Here is a 20174-nt window from a genome sequence, read left to right on the forward strand (position 1 = left end):
AGGTGTAACGGCAACGCCCAAGTTGCCCCTAGAGGCTCATTTGCATATATTAAAACTTCATATGAACATGCGACCACACAGATGCCTTTAGCTGCCAAGAAGACACTACATGTTCATATGCACCGGCATTGCTTAGAAAAATGAAGGTTTAATATATGTAAATGAGCCTCTCGGAGCAACGGCGGCGTTGCTGTTACACCTACAGGCTCCGCTCTCTCTGCAACTGCCATGTCCTCTAAGCTTTGCTTGATAGGGGCAGGCAGTGTAAATGTGATAACACCTAACCTGTCAAAGTGCAGAGGGGGCGGCAGTTGCAGAGAAGGAGGAGCGTCTAGGTGTAACGGCAACGCCCAAGTTGCCCCTAGAGGCTCATTTGCATATATTAAAACTTCATATGAACATGCGACCACACAGATGCCTTTAGCTGCCAAGAAGACACTACATGGTGTTGTTCCAGCTCTGTACACCGTTTACTTCCAGAATCTGCAGCTGCAACTGATCGAAGGGGTGTCAGGCCCCAACTGATTTCATATTGACCACCTGTGGACAGGTCATCAATATGTTGGTCCTGGAAAACCCTTTAGTGTATTAAAAAAAAAATCACCCTCTGACAGTAAAAGAAAACACACACCCAAAAATAGGAAAGAGGCTGAATACATTTATTTGTGAAACATGCCCCATATGTTTAAGGCCAACGTTTCATTGCTTTTGTATAAGTAATACATGCTTAAAGTGGGACAGAGAATGAAATCCAGCTCTAAAAATGGAATTTAACATTGCTATAAAATATATGATGACAATAACATAAAAGATTACACATTTTCTGGCATATACAACAAGTGAACACATAAAACTATACTTAGCAACTTATTGATGTCAAAATAATTTATAAAGGCACATACTAGATGAGGTAAACCATATAGATTATACACTTCCCTGCTGAAACCATACCTCAGCTTCCCTGTTTAGTTGGACCATAGGTCAAAAACTGTTCAAATGGTGGTAATATTATACAAAGAGCAGTTTTCACATATAAATAATTCTAGCCGCAGTAGGATCTATGGGCAGCGATAGTTATATAAAAGATGGATGCAGTAGTGTAAAAAAACAGGCAAAATGAATTACATGTAATATATTCATGAGTCCAATATTGGTGAAAAGTGTAATAGCTGAACTTGGCATTATAGATCGCAGACATATTTGGGTAATGCTGCAAAGATTGCATTATGTCTGTGCCAATAGTACTTGGCCCATGGAAAATGGATTAAATAGTTATCAAACTGAGGAGACATTGGCACAAAATTCAGTGTCGGTAGTTTACTGTAAAGAGTGTGCATTACTAAATTATAATAAATCACAGCATGTAGTGCATTATAAAGATCACCCTACAGTATGTAGTACAGTATGTGCCAATACCAGAGGTGACTGAAGAAGCCAGTTTGTTTTGTCATTTACATTACAAGGAAAATGTCATCAATTTTACATGGAGTGAGGGGTTGCAGATTAAAGGGAACCTGTCACATTGAACATGGTGTCTGAGCTGCAGGGAGCAGGTTATAGAGCAGGAGGAGCTGAGCAGATTGATATATAGTGTTATGGGAAAATATTCAGTAAAACATGTAATTTATACATTTATATTTCTGCTCATTCTGGGCTTTGAAGTCCAGGAGACGGTCCTATCAGTGATTGACGGCCTTCCTTCTATGACTGTGCATACACAGATGGCTGTCAATCACTGATAGCCCAGAATGAACAGGAACTTAAGGCGTTGTCTCACTTCAGCCAGTGACATTTATCATGTAGAGAAAGTTAATACAAGGACTTACTAATGTAGTATTATTATCCATATTGCTTCCTTTGCTTGATTCATTTTTCCATTGCCTTACACGCCGATCGTTTCCATGGTTGCGACCACCCTGCAATCCATCAGCGGTTGTCGTGCTTCCACACTATAGGAAAAGAGGCTGGCCTTTCTGGTGGCCGAGACCACGGAAGTATGCATGGGCTAGTCCTTTTTTCTATAGTGCGAAAGCACGACCGCCGCTGATGGATTGCAGGGTGGTCGTATCCATGGAAATAAGCAGTGTATAATGCAATGTAAAAATAAATACACAGTCAGTGAAGGAGGCAACATGGATAATAACAATACATTAGTAAGTGCCTTGTACCAACTTTCTTTACATAATAAATGCTATTTGCTGAAGTGAGACAACCCCTTTAAATTAATAAAATACAAGTTATACTGAATCTTTCCCCACAAACTTCTATATCCATCTGGTCAGCTTCTCCTGCCCTATAACATACTGCCTCTAGCTCAGACACCATGTTCAACATGACAGGTTTCCTTTAGCACATAGGCAGGCTCTTAACCCTATATAGATACATAGTCAAAATAACAAATAATGAAAATTATGGTAATTGATCTACAAACTCGCATTGTAATTATGAATTTACTGTCACGCCAAGCCTTTAGCCACTAGGGTCCATTGTGTGAATGGGGTTAAAGAATCATGTAAAACGTTTCTATGACAAAGTAGACAAGTCTGGTCATCCATAATGTGGCTGCATTCCAGCATATTATATTGGGCGATATAAGAATTTATAGACTACCATCCAGATCAGTGCTGGTATCTAGTGCCCCGTGTTAGGGGAGGTCAGACGTCCACATAAAAAAATAGGGCCAGAGACTACAGGTTTCTCCTGTCACATTTAGTAGTGCTATGCTAAGGCTTTCAGACTACCAGGATACCTGAGCTATAGGAATTGTCACTATACGGTACTTATGGGTCGCATACGAGTAACCACAACTTGTATTCTACAGGAATTTAGAAAATGTGATTGTCAATACAAAGTTACAGAATGCAATCAAAGCGGTGAATACTTTTTGTATTTGCACTACACATGAGGGGAGTAAAGGTGTTTTCCACAAAAAAAAAATGGCTTATTGACTGAGTATGAACAACTGATCCTGAAAGATCCACATATTAAAATCGAAGAAAGTCTGTGTTCACGTACAGCCTCGTCTCAGGCATTTATGGCATATCCATTCAATAAGCCATTTATGTCTATAGTGGGAAGGCACAACAGTGCTAGTTTGGGCTCCCTTTAAATTCACATGCAAAAGAGGTTGAACCACATTACGGCATATATCCATTAGGAAACAGACATCCTAAAAAAAAAATTCTAAAAACTCTGAATGAGTTTAAAAACATAAAACTGAATTAAAATAATCATAACATTTTTGGTGTGGGTCAGAGAACATCCTAACATCTGATCAGGAAACCTATGAAAACTATCTCTGACTTAAAAAATGGCAACTAAAAAAGTTCTTTAAAAAAAAGAATAAAACTATAAAACATTGTAAACATTTCAGCCTTTGCTTTCTTGGAGCATGACGTGCACAAACAAACTGGCAGAGGGAAGCAGATTTCCATTCCTATCCAAAAGGTGTATGTGCCGATAACCTGCAAATCAAAAAGAGAATTATAACTAGGCATTATATAGCTGGAAATATTTGTGGTATCCCAGCTTCAATATGTACAGACTAACAAACACAACAACAGTGTCCCAAAGAAGCCGATAGACAGTGAGAACCTCCAATGAGTCTGCAGTAAGATACAGCGGTAGATATAAAAGTAAATACTGCTATGCCCTTATTTCAGACCTGAGTCTAACATTCACTGGCCATTATAGTACATAATTAGAAATCAGTATTCAGAAAGTACATATATAATTACAGGTTGTTTTTTACCTAGCTGTAAACTGGACAGTGGAATTGTGTATTGTCCCACAAAGTCATTCCGTGATGAAGCGTCATAATCCTCCACCAGAAATCTCACCAAGGTAAGGGCTGGAACATCGATTTGAAACTGAAAATGTTCATTCCACGTGGGGTTAAACCCTGAAACAAATCAGAATTTAAAATCAGAACTACAAATGGAGAGAACTATCAATTAAAGGGGATGGGGAGTAGTCAGGTGGTAGCTGCCTAGCTCTTTTAAAGGGATTTGCATGGTAAAAACTGCGCTAGGTAGGAGCCAAGGAGAGAACAAAAATAGCTTTTGTAGGATTTTATCAGGAGTAGTGTGAATATGAACTTAAAATCTGCCAGGTTCTGCTCCTGCAAGTGCTCAGGAGGTGGAGCTTCACTGTGCAGTGTTCTCTGCATTGAGCTGCTTCATAGCCCTTCCCCTCTTTGAGTGACAACTGTGGCATCCAACCAGAAGACCCTGAAAGCTGTCACTCAATGCAGAAGGGAACAGTTGTGAAGCAGCTGAGTGCAGAGTGTTCTTGAAACTAAGGCCTTAGGCTACTTTTACACTGCCGTTTCAGGGTCCGCCTGTGAGATCCGTTTCAAGGCTCTGACAAGCGGCCCCAAACGGATCAGTTCAGCCCCAATGCATTCTGAATGGATAAGAATCCGTTCAGAATGCATCAGTTTGGCTCCGTTCCGCTCAGGAGGCTGACACCAAAACGCTGCATGCAGCGTTTTGGTGTCCGCCTGACGAAGCGGATCCAAATGGATCCGTCCTGACTTACAATGTCAGTCAATGGGGACGGATCCGTTTACACTGACACAATATTGGTGCAATTATAAACGGATCCGCCCCCCATTGACTTTCAATGTAAAGTCAGGACGGATCCGTTTGAATTACACTTAGACTTTTTTTGACTAAGTTATGCAGACGGATCCGTACTGAACGGATACCATATTCCTTATAATAAAAGCTTCATAAAAAAGACATATTTGTATTGCGCTCCCCAGTCGCTACCTATAACTGTCAGCAGTTCTGCATGATCAAAACTGCTGACAGACTCTTTAAAACAAGTTTTTTGCTAACACACCACAGCATTTCAGAGTAAAATGTAATTCATTTAAGGAGCCTGTCAGTATTTCTTTCTGACCGCAGTAAGACTTGTTCCCTTTATGTGGTTAGCAGTGAGATAACAGAAAACAACAATAGCTACCAGATTTAATGCATATAATTTTGATCTGGTCATTCTATGGCTACTTTCACACTAGCGTTCGGAGCGGATCCGTCTGATGTTTCATCAGACGGATCCGCTCCGATAATGCAGACGTTCGCATCCGTTCAGAACGGATGCGTCTGCATTAAAACTTTGAAAATTTTCTAAGTGTGAAAGTTGTCTGAGCGGATCCGTTCAGACTTTACATTGAAAGTCAATAGGGAACGGATCCGCTTGAAGATTGAGCCATATGGTGTCATCTTCAAGCGGATCCGCCCCCATTGACTTACATTGTAAGTCTGGACGGATCCGCTCGCCTCCGCACGGCCAGGCGGACACCCGAACGCTGCAAGCAGCGTTCAGGTGTCCGCTCACTGAGCGGAGCGGAGGCTGAGCGCTGGCAGGCGGATGCATTCTCAGTGGATCCGCCTCCACTGAGAATGCATTGGGGCCAGACGGATGCGTTCGGGGCCGCTCGTGAGCCCCTTCAAACGGTGCGCACGAGCGGACACCCGAACGCTAGTGTGAAAGTAGCCTTACCATTGTTCTCAACAACCTTTGTGAGCTTCTTCTCTCTGTCCCGTGCTACTCCAAAGATCTCCACAGACACAAAGGGGTCCACTATTGAGCTCTTCTTCTTGCTCAGTTTTGGCAGCTGCTGTCCAGAAATTATCTAAATATACATCATGTTGACATGTTAGTAATGTGTAATTACACTAAATGACAATAAACTTTAAGGAGAACACTAGTTAAAATGTGAAAGGTCCATAAACTATATATATTTTAAACCCAATCTTGCTGAAGTAGATAAACTTTAGGAAAGTAAAATTGAACCCAAGACTGCTACAGCCCTTAACCCCTTAAGGACCGGGCTCATTTTCACCTTAAGGACCAGACCATTTTTTGCAAATCTGACCAGTGTCACTTTAAGTGCTCATAACTTTAAAACGCTTTGACTTATCCAGGCCGTTCTGAGACAGTTTTTTCGTCACATATTGTACTTCATGACACTGGTAAAATGAAGTCAAAAAAATATTTTTTTTTTGCACAAAAAAATACCTAATTTATCAAAAATTTGGAAAAATTTGCAAATTTCAAAGTTTCAGTTTCTCTACTTCTGTAATACATAGTAATACCCCAAAAAATTGTGATGACTTTACATTTCCCATATGTCTACTTCATGTTTGAATTGTTTTGGGAATGATATTTTATTTTTTGGGGATGTTACAAGGCTTAGAAGTTTAGAAGCAAATCTTGAAATTTTTCAGAAATTTACAAAAACTCAATTTTTAGGGACCAGTTCAGGTCTGAAGTCACTTTGCGAGGCTTACATAATAGAAACCACCCAAAAATGACCCCATCTAAGAAACTACACCCCTCAAGGTATTCAAAACTGATTTTGCATACATTGTTACCCCTTTAGGTGTTGCACAAGAGTTATTGGCAAATGGGGAGGAAATTTGAGAATTTCATTTTTTTGTCTAATTTTTCATTTTAACCCATTTTTTCCACTAACAAAGCAAGGGTTAACAGCCAAACAAGATTGTATCTTTATTGCCCTGACTCTGCCGTTTACAGAAACACCCAATATGTGGCCATAAACTACTGTACGGCCACACAGCGGGGCGTAGAGTGAAAGGTGCGCCATATGGTTTTTGGCAGGCTGATTTTTATGGACTGGTTTTTTGACACCATGTCCCATTTGAAGCCCCCTGATGCACCCCTAGAAGAGAAACTCCCTAAAAGTGACCCCATCTAAGAAACTACACCCCTCAAGGTATTCAAAACTGATTTTACATACGTCGTTAACCCTTTAGGTGTTGCACAAGAGTTATTGGCAAATGGGGATGAAATTTGAGAATTTCATTTTTTTGCCTAATTTTCAATTTTAACCCATTTTTTCCACTAACAAAGCAAGGGTTAACAGCCAAACAAGACTGTATCTTTATTGCCCTAACTCTGCTGTTTACAGAAACACCCCATATGTGGCCGTAAACTACAGTACGGGCACACAGTAGGGCGTAGAGTGAAAGGTGCGCGGTTTGGTTTTTGGAAGGCAGGTTTTGCTGGACTGGTTTTTTGACACCATGTCCCATTTGAAGCCCCCCTGATGCACCCCTAGATTATAAACTCCATAAAAGTGACCCCATCTAAGAAACTACACCCCTCAAGCTATTCAAAACTGATTTTACAAACTTTGTTAACCATTTAGGTATTGCACAAGATTTAATGGAAAATAGAGACACAATTTCAAAATTTCACATTTTTGGCAGATTTTCCATTTTAATATTTTTTTTCCAGTTACAAAGCAAGGGTTAACAGCCAAACAAAACTCATTATTTATGGCCCTGATTCTGTAGTTTACAGAAACACCCCATATGTGGTCGTAAACCGCTGTACGGGCACACGGCAGGGCGCAGAAGGAAAGGAATGCCATACGGTTTTTGGAAGGCAGATTTTGCTGGACTGGTTTTTTGACACCATGTCCCATTTGAAGCCCCCCTGATGCACCCCTAGAGTAGAAACTCCATAAAAGTGACTCCATTTTAGAAACTACGGGATAGGGTGGCAGTTTTGTTGGTACTAGTTTAGGGTACATATGATTTTTGGTTGCTCTATATTACACTTTTTGTGCAGCAAGGTAAAAAGAAATAGCTTTTTTGGCACTTTAACATTCATCTGACAGGTTTTATCATGTGGTAATTTTATAGAGCAGGTTGTCACAGACGCGGCGATACCTAATATGTATACTATTTTTTTTATTTATGTAAGTTTTATACAATAACTTCATTTTTAAAACCAAAAAAATGTTTTAGTGTCTCCATAGTCTAAGAGCCATAGTTTTTTCAGTTTTTGGGCGATTATCTTGAGTAGGGTCTCATTTTTTGCGGGATGAGATGACGGTTTGATTGGCACTATTTTGGGGTGCATATGACTTTTTGATCGCTCGCTATTACACTTTTTGTGACGTAAGATGGCAAAAAATGGCTTTTTTTACACCGTTTTTGTTTTTATACGGTGGTCACCTGAGGGGTTAGGTCATGTGATATTTTTATAGAGTCGGTCGATACGGACGCGGCGATACCTAATATGTATACTTTTTTTTTATTTATGTAAGTTTTACACAATGATTTCATTTTTGAAACAAAAAAAAAAATCATGTTTTAGTGTTTCCATAGTCTAAGAGCCATAGTTTTTTCAGTTTTTGGGCGATTATCTTGAGTAGGGTCTCATTTTTTGCGGGATGAGATGACGGTTTGATTGGTACTATTTTGGCGTACATGCAACTTTTTTGATCACTTTTATTACCTTTTTTGGGAAGTAAGGTGGGCAAAATTTCAATTTTCTCATAGTTTTTATTTTTTTATTTTTATGGCGTTCACCGTGCGGGGAAAGTAACATGACCGTTTTATAGCTCAGGTCGTTACGGACGCGGCGATACCTAATATGTGTAGTGTATTTTATTTTTTTAATTTTTATTCAGTGATAAATGTTTTTTTTTTTTTTATCTTAACTTTTTTCACTTTTTTTTACATTTTTGTGACCCAGACCCACTTGGTTCTTGAAGATCCAGTGGGTCTGATGTCTGTATAATACAGTACAGTACAATATATATTGTTCTGTACTGTATTTTACTTACACTGAACAGATCTATGCTTTTAGCACAGATCTGTTCAGCACCATGGACAGCAGGACGCCTGAGCAGGCGTCCTGTTGCCATGGGAACCTTCCCCGTCTGCTCAGAACTTCGCAGACGGGGAAGGGTAAGCACAGGGCTGAGGGGGGCTCTCTCCCTCTCCATCGGGGGGCTGCAAAGGCACAGCAACCCCCCGATGGAGAGGGAGGGGGCTCCCTGACCGATGACAGTTAACTTTTTCCATACAGCGGTCCGTACGGACCGCGGTATGGAAAGGGTTAAACGGCTGACATCTGCACAGATGTCAGCCGTTTATACCAGGGTGCCAGCAATGTGCTGGCACCCTGGTATACCCACTAGAAGCCAACGATCGTTCATGGGGAGGCGGGCGGGGGATCGCGATCCCGCCTGCCGCACCGCCCGCCTCCCGCAAGGCCCCCACCGCATGCGACACCCCCCACTTTTGAGTGCCTAAAATCATTATTTTTCACCCCCCCTGCACCCCTGCACGATTTTATGCCGGTGGGTGGTGCGGGGTGAAAAATAATGATTTTAGGCACTCAAAAGTTTCTGATCCCCGCTGTCAGGGACCGCGGGGATCAGAAACTGCAAAAAGCGCAGCAAACCGCAGGTCTGAATTGACCTGCGGTTTGCTGCGATCGCTGATACGGGGGGGTCAAATGACCCCCCCCTGCATTGTTACGGGATGCCGGCTGAATGATTTCAGCCGAAATCCCGTTCCGATTAACCCCTGGGGCGCCGGAATACAGATTTTAAGTCGGGACGTACCGGTACGTCCTGGGTCCTTAAGGACTCGGGAAATAGGGCGTACCGGTACGTCCTGGGTCCTTAAGGGGTTAAAGGGATTCTGTCATCAGATTTTACCCCTATAACCTAAAGATATCCTCATGTCCGGACTAATAAAAAGAATCCTAAGCTGGTCTTTTTAAACCTCACTGTAGCTCTATTTGTCCAAAAAACAGGTTTTTCATAACCTGCCAATCACTTGCTTAAGGTGCCCAAAGGGAGGTCCGTTAATACAGGGTGCCCGTTCGCACCCCTCACCGTCCGGTGCCCAGCGCCGCCTTCCGTCTTCATCGCCGCCTTCCACAGCTCAGCACCGCCTCCGCAATCCTCCCGTCCCTCTGCCAGATCCCGCGCCTGCGCACTAAGCTCTGCAGGTCATATTAGGGTTGAGCGAAGTGCGCATCAGGCCTGTGCATGCGCACTTCGCTCAATGAAGCCGCTGCCAGGAGTCCGCACGGGCGCATCAGGCCGAGCCTAGTGCGCAGGTGCGGGATCTGGCAAAGGGACGGGAGGATTGCAGAGGCGGCGCTGAGCTGTAGAAGGCGGCGCTGAAGACGGAAGGCGGCGCTGGGCACCAGACGGCGAGGGGTGCGGGCGGGCACCCTGTATTAACAGACCTCCCCTTGGGCACCTTAAGTAAGTGATTGGCAGGTTATAAAAACCTGTTTTTTGGACAAATAGAGCTACAGTGAGGTTTAATAAGGCCAGCTTAGGATTCTTCTTATTAGTCCGGACATGAGGATATCTTTAGGTTATAGGGGTAAAATCTGATGACAGAATCCCTTTAAGTACAGTATGTTACAATGAACTCTAGAGCATATGTTGTATATATTGATAAAAAAACAAAACAAAAAACAATACGTAACCATGATATTGAGATTTTTTGGAGTCCACCACTCTCCATCCTTAATGGACTTTGGATTAAATTTAGACTGCCGATATTGGAGGAATGATGGTTTAAGAACATAGCCACAAAAGCCATTGTCATGGAATTTGCCTTGATAGACATCCATCTCTGTACATGGGGTCTGGAAATTCAAAGCCACTAAAATAAATAAATAAATCAAGAACATAATGTTAATAAGTGAAGGATTATTTCATAACTTCACACAAAAGAGAATCAGTACTAGGTTGGAGGCATTTTGTTACATCTTTGATGGGAATGCCCCAAATTTCAGGAGGTGTTGGATAAAGGTTTTTAGACTTATCTCATCATGTATAGCCAAAATAGTGTGGTATTGTGTTAGCCAGTGATGCTAAATACTTTTGTGTTAAAAAAGGCAAAAGTATTATAGCAGTGATACTTTTAGCTAACCACAGAGGTAGCCTCTGTGGTTAGCTAAAAGTAACCTTTTTTTAGGTATCACTGTTTTAATACTTTTGTATTTTAACACAAAAGTATTTAACATCACATGGACATATTTCAAGAATATGTAACAAAAACATGGCTGTTGAAACCACACCCGACAGATACAGATGGGTCACTAATAGGATTTCAACAGCAGCTAGATCAGATGTGACAAGCAAATAGAAACCAAATCTACTTCCAAAAACAAAAAAATAAAGAAAATCAATATCACCAATATAAGTTTTATATGTAAATAAATTAAGTGTATCAGATTAGGGACCTAGGTATTTGGGGAGGGAGAATTTATTATAAAGGTGATATTTTTTTAATCAGTTTTGCTTGTGTCTGCATTGGCCCATGGGATTGTGCAGTGCCATAATATTGATGACCTATCCTCAACTTTACTTACACTGCACCACTGCTACCAAGGAGACAGCATGCGAGTAAACTTTTCAGAGGATGCAACGCTCGCAAAACAGCTGTGACCCCAGCGGAGTGACTGGAGTCGACCCCCTTAATATGATATTCCATGACCTATCCCGAGGACAGGTCACCAATATTAGGATACTGCACAACCCCTTTAAATTAGGCACATCTTTAAACCTAAAACTTTTGTCTAGAAATACTACTCAATTTTTTTTTAAGGCCCCCCCCCCCCCCACGGGAGGGAGTTTGCGGCAAGTCAATGGCTGCAGAGGTCAAGTGACCTGGCGTCAAACCAGATGCTGATGCAGGGAGACCCGGGACCTGCAGAGCAGTAATGGATCTGGAACCCAGTTACGGGGATCAGGTAAGTATGATTACCACCACAGGACCGACCTTACTATGGGGTCTGCAGAAAACGTCCACAAAGCTAAACAACCTGTTAAATTGAGGTTTGCCATGGCTATTTATTTGATTCTGTTGAAGAAAATGCAGGAGTTTCCCTAGGATGCACCCACCTATCTGACAGCCCACATTCCACATGTCTACAGCGCTGTAGTTGGAGGAGTCTGTTCTCATGCCGTCAGGATAAATTCTGGTCAGCTGCCTGGAGTTATGGCGAATAAAACCGTTTCCTTTTTTGGAAAGAGAAACATAATACGTAAGATTAAAAGGATCTGCAAATAACCAATTTCAAATGACAAAACTGCCTACATAATTAGTACAAAATGAAAATCTATGTCCAATACAGGTTTCTGTTCAAAAGGATATTTCAATGGGAAGGTGGCAAGAAGCTGACACATACATGATAACAATCCTAAACAAGGGAAAACCTGACAGGTGCTAGGAGTAGTTTTTAATGACAGGTAAGGCTACTTTCACACTGGCGTTTCTGGGTCCGCTTGTGAGATACGTTTCAGGGCTTTCACAATCGGTTCAGCCCCAATGCATTCTGAATAGATAAGGATCCGTTCAGAAAGCATCAGTTTGTCTGCGTTTGGTCTCCGTTCCACTTTTGTGGCGGACACAAACATGCTGCTTGCAGCGTTTTGGTGTCCGCCTGACGATGCGGAGCCAAACAGATCCGTCCTGACTTACAATGTAAGTCAATGGGGACGGATCCGTTTTCACTGACACAATATGGCGCAATTAAAAACGGATCCGTCCCCCATTGACTTTCAGTGTAAAGTCAGGACGGATCCGTTTTGAATGGATACAAGCGTTTGCATTATCGGTGAGGATCCGTCTGTGCAGATACAAGACAGATCCGCACCGAACGCAGGTGTGAAAGTAGCCTAAGTAAAGTATTGTAGCACTACAAAACCAAATAAGACCACACCAAGGTAGGTTGGGAAGGATAGCACACTGAGCTGTTTCCACCATACACTGTTAACAGAGAATGGCAGTGGCAACAAGGTCAGATTTTTAAGTGAACCCACTGGTTAATAAGATTAATACAAGGCAATCAAATATGTGAATAAGAATAGCTAGGTAAACAGAGATTTGCAGCCTTACCCGAGTCACTGGCCAGCTTCAGAGCCTTGCTCTCAGTCAGGGAGGACATCTCATAGAATGACTGATGCTCTGCTGCGAATTCAAAGCCACGGAAGTGCACGCTCTTACAGTATATCACTGCATCAGACAGTTCCTTGGCAAGTTTCAGCTTTGCACCCTAGGATATAATTTAGTTCAAATATGAAGTATAACACCATACTTTTATAAAAAGATTAAATCAAATAAAGTTCAAAAACAATGTTTTTATTTTCGTTCAAGAAACTATAGGCCTGTAAGTTTAAAGGGAATCTGTCACCTAAACAATGCTGCACTCACTGAGGGTTTTTTAAGAGATGCTATCCCTGAGCCGGATCAGAACAGGTTTACGAAGGATCGGTCCTGCCAAACTAATCCAATGAGTTTCTATAAGGTGGTAAGTTCTAGACTGGACCAGTGAGTCACTGAATGTCATAAAATGCATTCAGAAAATCTCCGGTCCCTCTCACTTTTTTCACATTTTGTCATGTTGCAGCCTTGTGTTAAAATAAAAAAAAAAAAAAAAATCTAGTTTTTCCCCATCATTCTGCACCAAGCACCCCATAATGACAAAGTGAAAAACAGAATGTTCAAAATCTTTGCTTATTTATTGAAAAAGGAAAAACTAAAATCTTGCATTGGCATAAGTATTCACACCCTTTACTCAGGACTTAGTTGCAGCACCTTTGGCAGCGATTACAGCCTCCAGTCTTCTTGGGTATGATGCCACAAGGTTTCCTGGATTCAGGGATCTCTTGCCATTTGCTCTGCAGATCCTCTCAAGCTCTGTCAGTTGTGGTGGGGACCATCAGTGGACAGTCATTTTCAGGTCTCTATAGTGATGTTCGATTGGGTTCAAGTCAGGGCTCTGGCTGGGCCACTCAAGGACATTCACAGAGTTGTCCTTAAGCCACTCCTGTGTTCTCTTGGCTGTAGGCTTAGAGTCATTGTCTTGTTGGAAGGTAAACCTATGGCCCAATCTAAGGTCCAAAGCACTCTGGATCAGATTTTAATTAAGAATATCTCTTTAATTTGCTCCGTTCAGCTTTCCCTCAATCCTGGCTAGTCTACCTGTCACAGACACTGAAAAAACACGGCATGATGCTGCCACCACCATGCTTCATTGTAGGGATGGCATTGGGTAGGTGATGAACAGTGCCTGGATTCCTCCAGAGATGACACTGAGAATTGGGGCCATAAAAGTTCAATCTTGGTTTCATCAGACCAGAGAATCTTGTTCCTCTCAGTCTAAGGCTGCGTTCACACGGGCGAGTATTCCGCGCGGGTGCAATGCGGTAGGTGAACGCATAGCACCCGCACTGAATACCGACCCATTCATTTTAATGGGGCTGTTCTGATGAGCGGTGATTTTCATGCATCACTTGTGCGTTGCGTGAAAATCGCAGATTGCTCTATTTTCTGCGTTTTTCACGCAACGCAGGCCCCATAGAAGTGAATGGGGTTGCGTGAAAATCGCAAGCATCCCCAAGCAAGTGCGGATGCGGTGCGATTTTCACGCATGGTTGCTAGGTGACAGTCTATTCACTATATTATTTTCCCTTATAACATGGTTATAAGGGAAAATAATAGCATTCTGAAAACAGAATGCTTAGTAGGTGATCAATTGAGGGTTAAAAATAAATAAATAAATTAACTCACCTTCTCCTCTTGTTCGCGTAGTTCCCGGTCTCTTCTTTAATGATGAGCTGATGTCAGCTGATGTCAGATCACATGGTCCATCACCACGGTGATTGACCATGTGATTGGAGCATGTGATCTGACGTCACCAAAGGTCCTTTAGCCGACAGCTCATCAGAAGAGACTGGGAACTACGCGATCAAGAGGAGAAGGTGAGTTAATTTTTTTTATTTTTTTTAACCCTCAATTGATCACCTACTAAGCATTCTGTTTTCAGAATGCTATTATTTTCCCTAATAACCATGTTATAAGGGAAAATAATAACATCTACACAACACCGAACCCAAACCTGAACTTTTTTATCACACATTGCACCCGCGCGATAAAAACTGAACATCGTAACGCAATCGCAGTCAAAACTGACTGCAATTGCATTCCTACTCGCGCGGGTTTGCCGCAATACACCGGGACACATCTGGACCTAATCCGGACACGTTCGTGTGAACCCAGCCTAAGGCTACTTTCACACTTTTGTTGTTGTTTTCCGGTATTGAGATCTGGCAGAGGATCCCAATACCGGGAAAAAACTTTTACATTTGTCCCCATGCATTCTGAACGGAAAGAAATCCATTCAGGATGCATCAGGATGTCTTCCGTTCCTGTAGCATTCAGTTTTGTGACTGGACACAAAACCGCTGCAAGCTGCGGTTGGTTTTGTGTCCGGTCATAAAAACGGCAAAAAAACGGATCCGGCAATGAAAACAATGTAACTCAATGGTGATGGAACTAACAACGTAAGAGTGAAAGTAGCCTTTAGGTGCTTTTTTGCAAACTTTACTGAACAGAGGCTTCTTTCTGGCTACTCTGTCAGAAAGTCCAGATTGGAAGAATGCTGCAGTTATGGTTGACCTGGAAGTTTCTCCTATCTGCACACAGGTTCTCTGCAGCTCAGCCAGAGTGACCAATTTAGTTTGATTATTTAGTTTGGTCAAGTGGCCAGCTCTAGGAAGAGTAATAGTAGAAACCACGGCACTCGCTAAAGATTTTGTAGTAATTTCTTCTTATTTATTTGATTTCATTATTCTTATTTATTTCATTTCATTATTTAAATCCATCCGCATAGTAATTACTGGCCAACGTTTCGGTCCAACACGGACCTTGTTCACGGCCTATTATAAATATGGACAAAGTAAATATATTGTGGACAAACAGTTACATCATTATGAAAAAGGTTCATGATTTGGCAATGCACTAGTAATAATGACTGGAATAGACAATGTTTATATTGCATTACATTGCAGCATAGGTAAAGGGGAGTACAAAAGGTCGTACTTAGAGTATATGTATAGAATTATTCATGAAATATAGAGAATTGTATAGGAGTTCTGGAAGTAGATTGGTCCAGTTGCTTCTAGCGGTGCTGGTTGGAGGGTCTGTGAAGTCCAAAAAGGGGGGGGGGTCAGCTTAGTGAAGTATAAATAACGAGGAGGAGCATAGCATATAAGAACTTAATCTAGGTATTGGAAAGTAAGGAAGGGTAAAAAGATAGGGTATAAAGACATTTAACATTTATCATTTCCGGCTGCTGATTGTAGCCAGAAGTGAAGACGTCAGAGTTTAATAGAATATCATATTATAATAATATTATATATTATAATCTATTGAACTCTGTGAAGCAACTGGACCAATCTACTTCCAGTACTCCTATACAATTCTCTATATTCCATGAATAATTCTATACATATACTCTAAGTACGACCTTTTGTACTCCCCTTTACCTATGCTGCAATGCAATGCAATATAATCATTGTCTATTCCAGTCACTATTACTAGTGCATTGCCAAATCATGAACTTTTTTCATAATGATGTAACGGTTTGTCCACACAATATATTTACTTTGTCCATATTTATAATAGGCCGTGAACAAGGTCCGTGTTGGACCGAAACGTTGGCCAGTAATTACTATGCGGATGGATTTAAATAATGAAATTAAATAAGAAATTACTACAAAATCTTTTGCGAGTGCCGTGGTTTCTACTATTACTGTTGGTACCTTTTTACCACTGAGCACCGCCTATCTCCAAAGAGGAGTGCCGTTCAACCATTTTATCTAAAGCTCTAGGAAGAGTCCTGGTTATTCCAAACGTTTTCCATTTAGGAATTAAAGAGGCCACTGTGCTCTTGAATTTTTTGTAAGCTTCTCCAGATCTGTGCCCATACAAAACCCTTTCCCTGAGCTCTACAGGCAGTTCTTTACTCCTCTCGGCTTGTTTTTTGCTCTGATATACATTGTCAGTTGTGAGCCCTTATATAGACAGAGATGTGGCATGCCAAATCGTGCCCAATCAACTGATTGTACCACAGGTTGACAAGGTGTAGAAACATGTCAAAGATGATCAAGTGAAATTGGAGGCCTCCAGGGCATAATTTCAAGTGTCAAAGCAAAGCATCTGAATACTTATGTCCATGCAAAAATTTTATTTTTTACTTTTAAATAAGTTTGCAAAAGTTTAAAAATGTTTTTTTCACTTTCGTTATGGTGAATTGGGTGCAGATTGATGGAGGAACAAAGGTCACAATATAACAAAATATAAGGGTCTGAAGACTCTGAAGACTTTCCAAATGCATTGCATATCCTGATTTCTCCAAATCATTTAATATTGTGCTGTATAGAAGTTTAGTGCATAAAATGAGAATGCTTGTACTGGAGGAAAATGTGTGTATGTGGGTAAGTAACTGGCTCAGTGAAAACAGAGGTTGGTTATTAACGGTACACACTCAGATTGGGTCACTAGGGGTCAGTATTGGGCCCTATTCTCTTCAATACATTTAGATCTTGTAGAGGGGATGCACAGTAAATTATCTGTTTTTGCTGGAGATACTAAACCGGCTAAAGTTTTGAACACAGAAGAGGACAGTATACTGCTACAGATGGATCTGGATAGATTGGAGGCAGATGAGGTTTAACACTGACAACGTAAGGTTATGTGGAGGTGAAAATACATGTCACCAGTACATACTAAAAATGGGAAAACACTGGGTAAACATGCCTGCGAAAAAGACTTATAAGTGATATAAAGGGGTTATATCATGGTTAATGTAAAAAAATAAAATGAAACGTCATCTAGTACACGACAATCTCTGTATAATAACGCTAGAACCATTGCTCTAGTTGCTCTGCTAGACGTCTTTTCTACTGCAGTTCTCTTTCTGTAACGGTTACAGCTTCTAGCAGTAAATATAACTGGTGGCAGTTGACAGACGGAACTGAACATGTGCTACGACTAGCACATTACTATACAGATTAAACACTGGAAATAAAAGGGAATATCTCACAACTGGAGCATTTCTGAACCATAAAGGAAATTACAAAAGTAACTAGTTTTTCATGGAGGATAATTTATAAAAATAAATAAAAAATTCAGTGTTGGCACAACCCCTTTATTTGTAGCAACCAGTGCCAGACAGCTGCTGCCAAGGCTAATAAGTTTATGGGGTGCATCAAAAGGACTATAGATGCACATAAGAACACAGTTCTACCGCTTTACAAATCACTAAGGCCTCTTTCACACTACCGTATGGCTAATTCAGTATTTTGCAGTCCGTTTTTCACTGATCCGTTGTGTTTCCGTTTCGTTTTTCCATTCAGTTTTTCCGTATGCCATATAAAGTATACAGTAATTACATAGAAAAAATTGGGCTGGGCATGACATTTTTAATAGATGGTCCTGCAAAAACGGAACGGATACGGAAGACATACGGATGCATTTCCGTATGTGTTCCGTTTTTTTTGCGGACCCATTGACTTGAATGGAGCCACAGAACGTGATTTGCGGGCAATAATAGGACATGTTCTATCTTTTAACGGAACGGAAAAACGGAAATACGGAAACGGAATGCATACGGAGTACATTTTTTTTGCGGAACCATTGAAATGAATGGTTCCGTATACGGCCCGCAAAACGGAATTAAAAAAACGGCAGTGTGAAAGAGGCCTAAGTAAAACACACAGAGTACTGTGTACAGTTCTGGGCTCCAGTGAACAAGGCAGACATAGCAGAGCTGGAGAGGGTCCAGAGGAGGGCAACTAAAGTAATAACTGGAATGGGGCAACTACAGTACCCTGAAAGATTATCAAAATTAGAAAATTAGGGTTATTCAGTTTAAAAGAAAACTATGTGTAAATATATCAGGTGTCAGTACAGAGATCTATCCCATCATCTATTTATCCCCAGGACTGTGACTGTGACGAGGGGACATCCTCTGCGTCTGGAGGAAAGGAGGTTTGTACACAAACATAGAAAAGGATTCTTTACGGTAAGAGCAGTGAGACTATGGAACTCTCTGCCTGAGGAGGTGGTGATGGTGAGTACAAAAAAGGAATTCAAGAGGGGCCTGGATGTATTTCTGGAGTGTAATAATATTACAAGTTATATTTATTGGAATTATAGTTGATCGAAGAAGGTATTCTGATTACCGGTTGGAGCTGGGAAGGATTTTTTTCCCCCTAAAATGAGGGAAATTGCCTTCTATCTTGTGGGGATTTTTGTCTTCCACTGGTCCAACTTTGCAGAGTGACAGACTGAACTGGTTCAACATCTTTTTTTCAGCCTTATAAACGGTTAGCTTACCGTGCCTTTCTTGGCATGGACATTAGACTTGACAGCCTCATCCTCCATTTCTGCAGCTTCATCCTCATCAGACACATCGTCAGCCTCGGCAATGCTGTTCTCTGTTTCCTTTATGCTGTCTTCCAATGAGTTGAGCTTTTTTCCTTTTACTAATATTTTCCCTTTTAGTTGCTGAAATTATGGGACAAAATTTAAGTCGATTAACAGAAGCAAACAAAATTATAATAATAAAAGACATATTTCCTCTATATTTATTATAGAGCCAATATTATATTGTTTAGTCGCGCTGAGATTTGCTCCATGTTATTTGTACTTCTGTCCGTTACAGGAGCATCAAATCCACACTTAGCAGCTATAAAGAGAGGAAGCTGCTTATGTAAAAGAGGTTGACCAATGTGAACAAGCCCTTTAACCCTTTCCCAACATCCACTATACATGCGCGGCGCCCTCATCTCCAGTTTTTCACAGCACACATCAGTCAGCAGAATCCATCATTGAAGATAACTCTGATCAAGGACTTTTGAACCCCTCAGATACTGTGGTTAATTGCTGCCACAGCACCTGAGCTGTAATTTGCCAGGTGACTGCCCCCCCCCCCCCCCCTCCAAGATGAGATTGCAGGAGCCATTTGTTTATATGGCAACTAGGAGACTTCCCAGGCTTGCTATAGTAAATACCCTATTAAGTCCTGCTTCAAGCAGGGTTTAAAAAGGAATGAAGTGATCTTACCATAAACCACTGCAGTCTATGGTATAAGCTAAGGAACGTACATTCAAGTCCACTATGGGGGCTAACAATAAAGTAAAATAAGAATTTAAAAAGAATTCAAAATCGCCCCCTTTCTCTATTTTACACATACAAAAAGTAACAATAAAAAATAAGCATAACTGGTACCAGTAGATATGAAAATGCCCAAACTATTAAAATATAAAAGTATTTATACCCTTTGGATGAACATCGCAATAAAAAAAATATATATAATAATTAAAATGAACGAATCACCATTCTTTGTTTTGCCTCCTAAAAATATTAAATAAAAAGTGATCAAAAAGTCACGTAAGTGGTATGGATATAAATACTGATCACCCGACAATAAATGAGAACTAACACAGCTCTGTAGATGGACATATACCGTATATTTCGCTCTACAAGACGCACCCCAGGTTTAGACAACAGAAAAAAAGTATTTTC

The 20174-nt window shown here is 41.0% G+C and overlaps 1 protein-coding gene across 3 annotated transcripts in view; it reads right to left on the reverse strand.

Annotated features, from left to right (window-relative positions):
* Positions 1-1679: 1679 nt before the first annotated feature.
* The window catches only part of PLCD1 (phospholipase C delta 1), a 121959-nt gene continuing 103464 nt past the window's right edge, over positions 1680-20174 (reverse strand). For all 3 annotated transcript variants that reach the window (XM_040433743.1, XM_040433742.1, XM_040433744.1), the window contains 7 exons: positions 18984-19154; positions 12699-12855; positions 11702-11818; positions 10279-10457; positions 5509-5641; positions 3752-3901; positions 1680-3464 (listed from right to left, as the gene is read on the reverse strand). In XM_040433743.1, the coding sequence (XP_040289677.1) occupies positions 3370-3464; positions 3752-3901; positions 5509-5641; positions 10279-10457; positions 11702-11818; positions 12699-12855; positions 18984-19154 (1002 nt within the window). In that variant the 3' untranslated portion in view covers positions 1680-3369. The remainder of the gene's footprint in view (positions 3465-3751; positions 3902-5508; positions 5642-10278; positions 10458-11701; positions 11819-12698; positions 12856-18983; positions 19155-20174) is intronic.

This window comes from Bufo bufo, chromosome 5 (genome assembly GCF_905171765.1).
Source record: "Bufo bufo chromosome 5, aBufBuf1.1, whole genome shotgun sequence".
Classification (NCBI taxonomy): domain Eukaryota; kingdom Metazoa; phylum Chordata; class Amphibia; order Anura; family Bufonidae; genus Bufo; species Bufo bufo.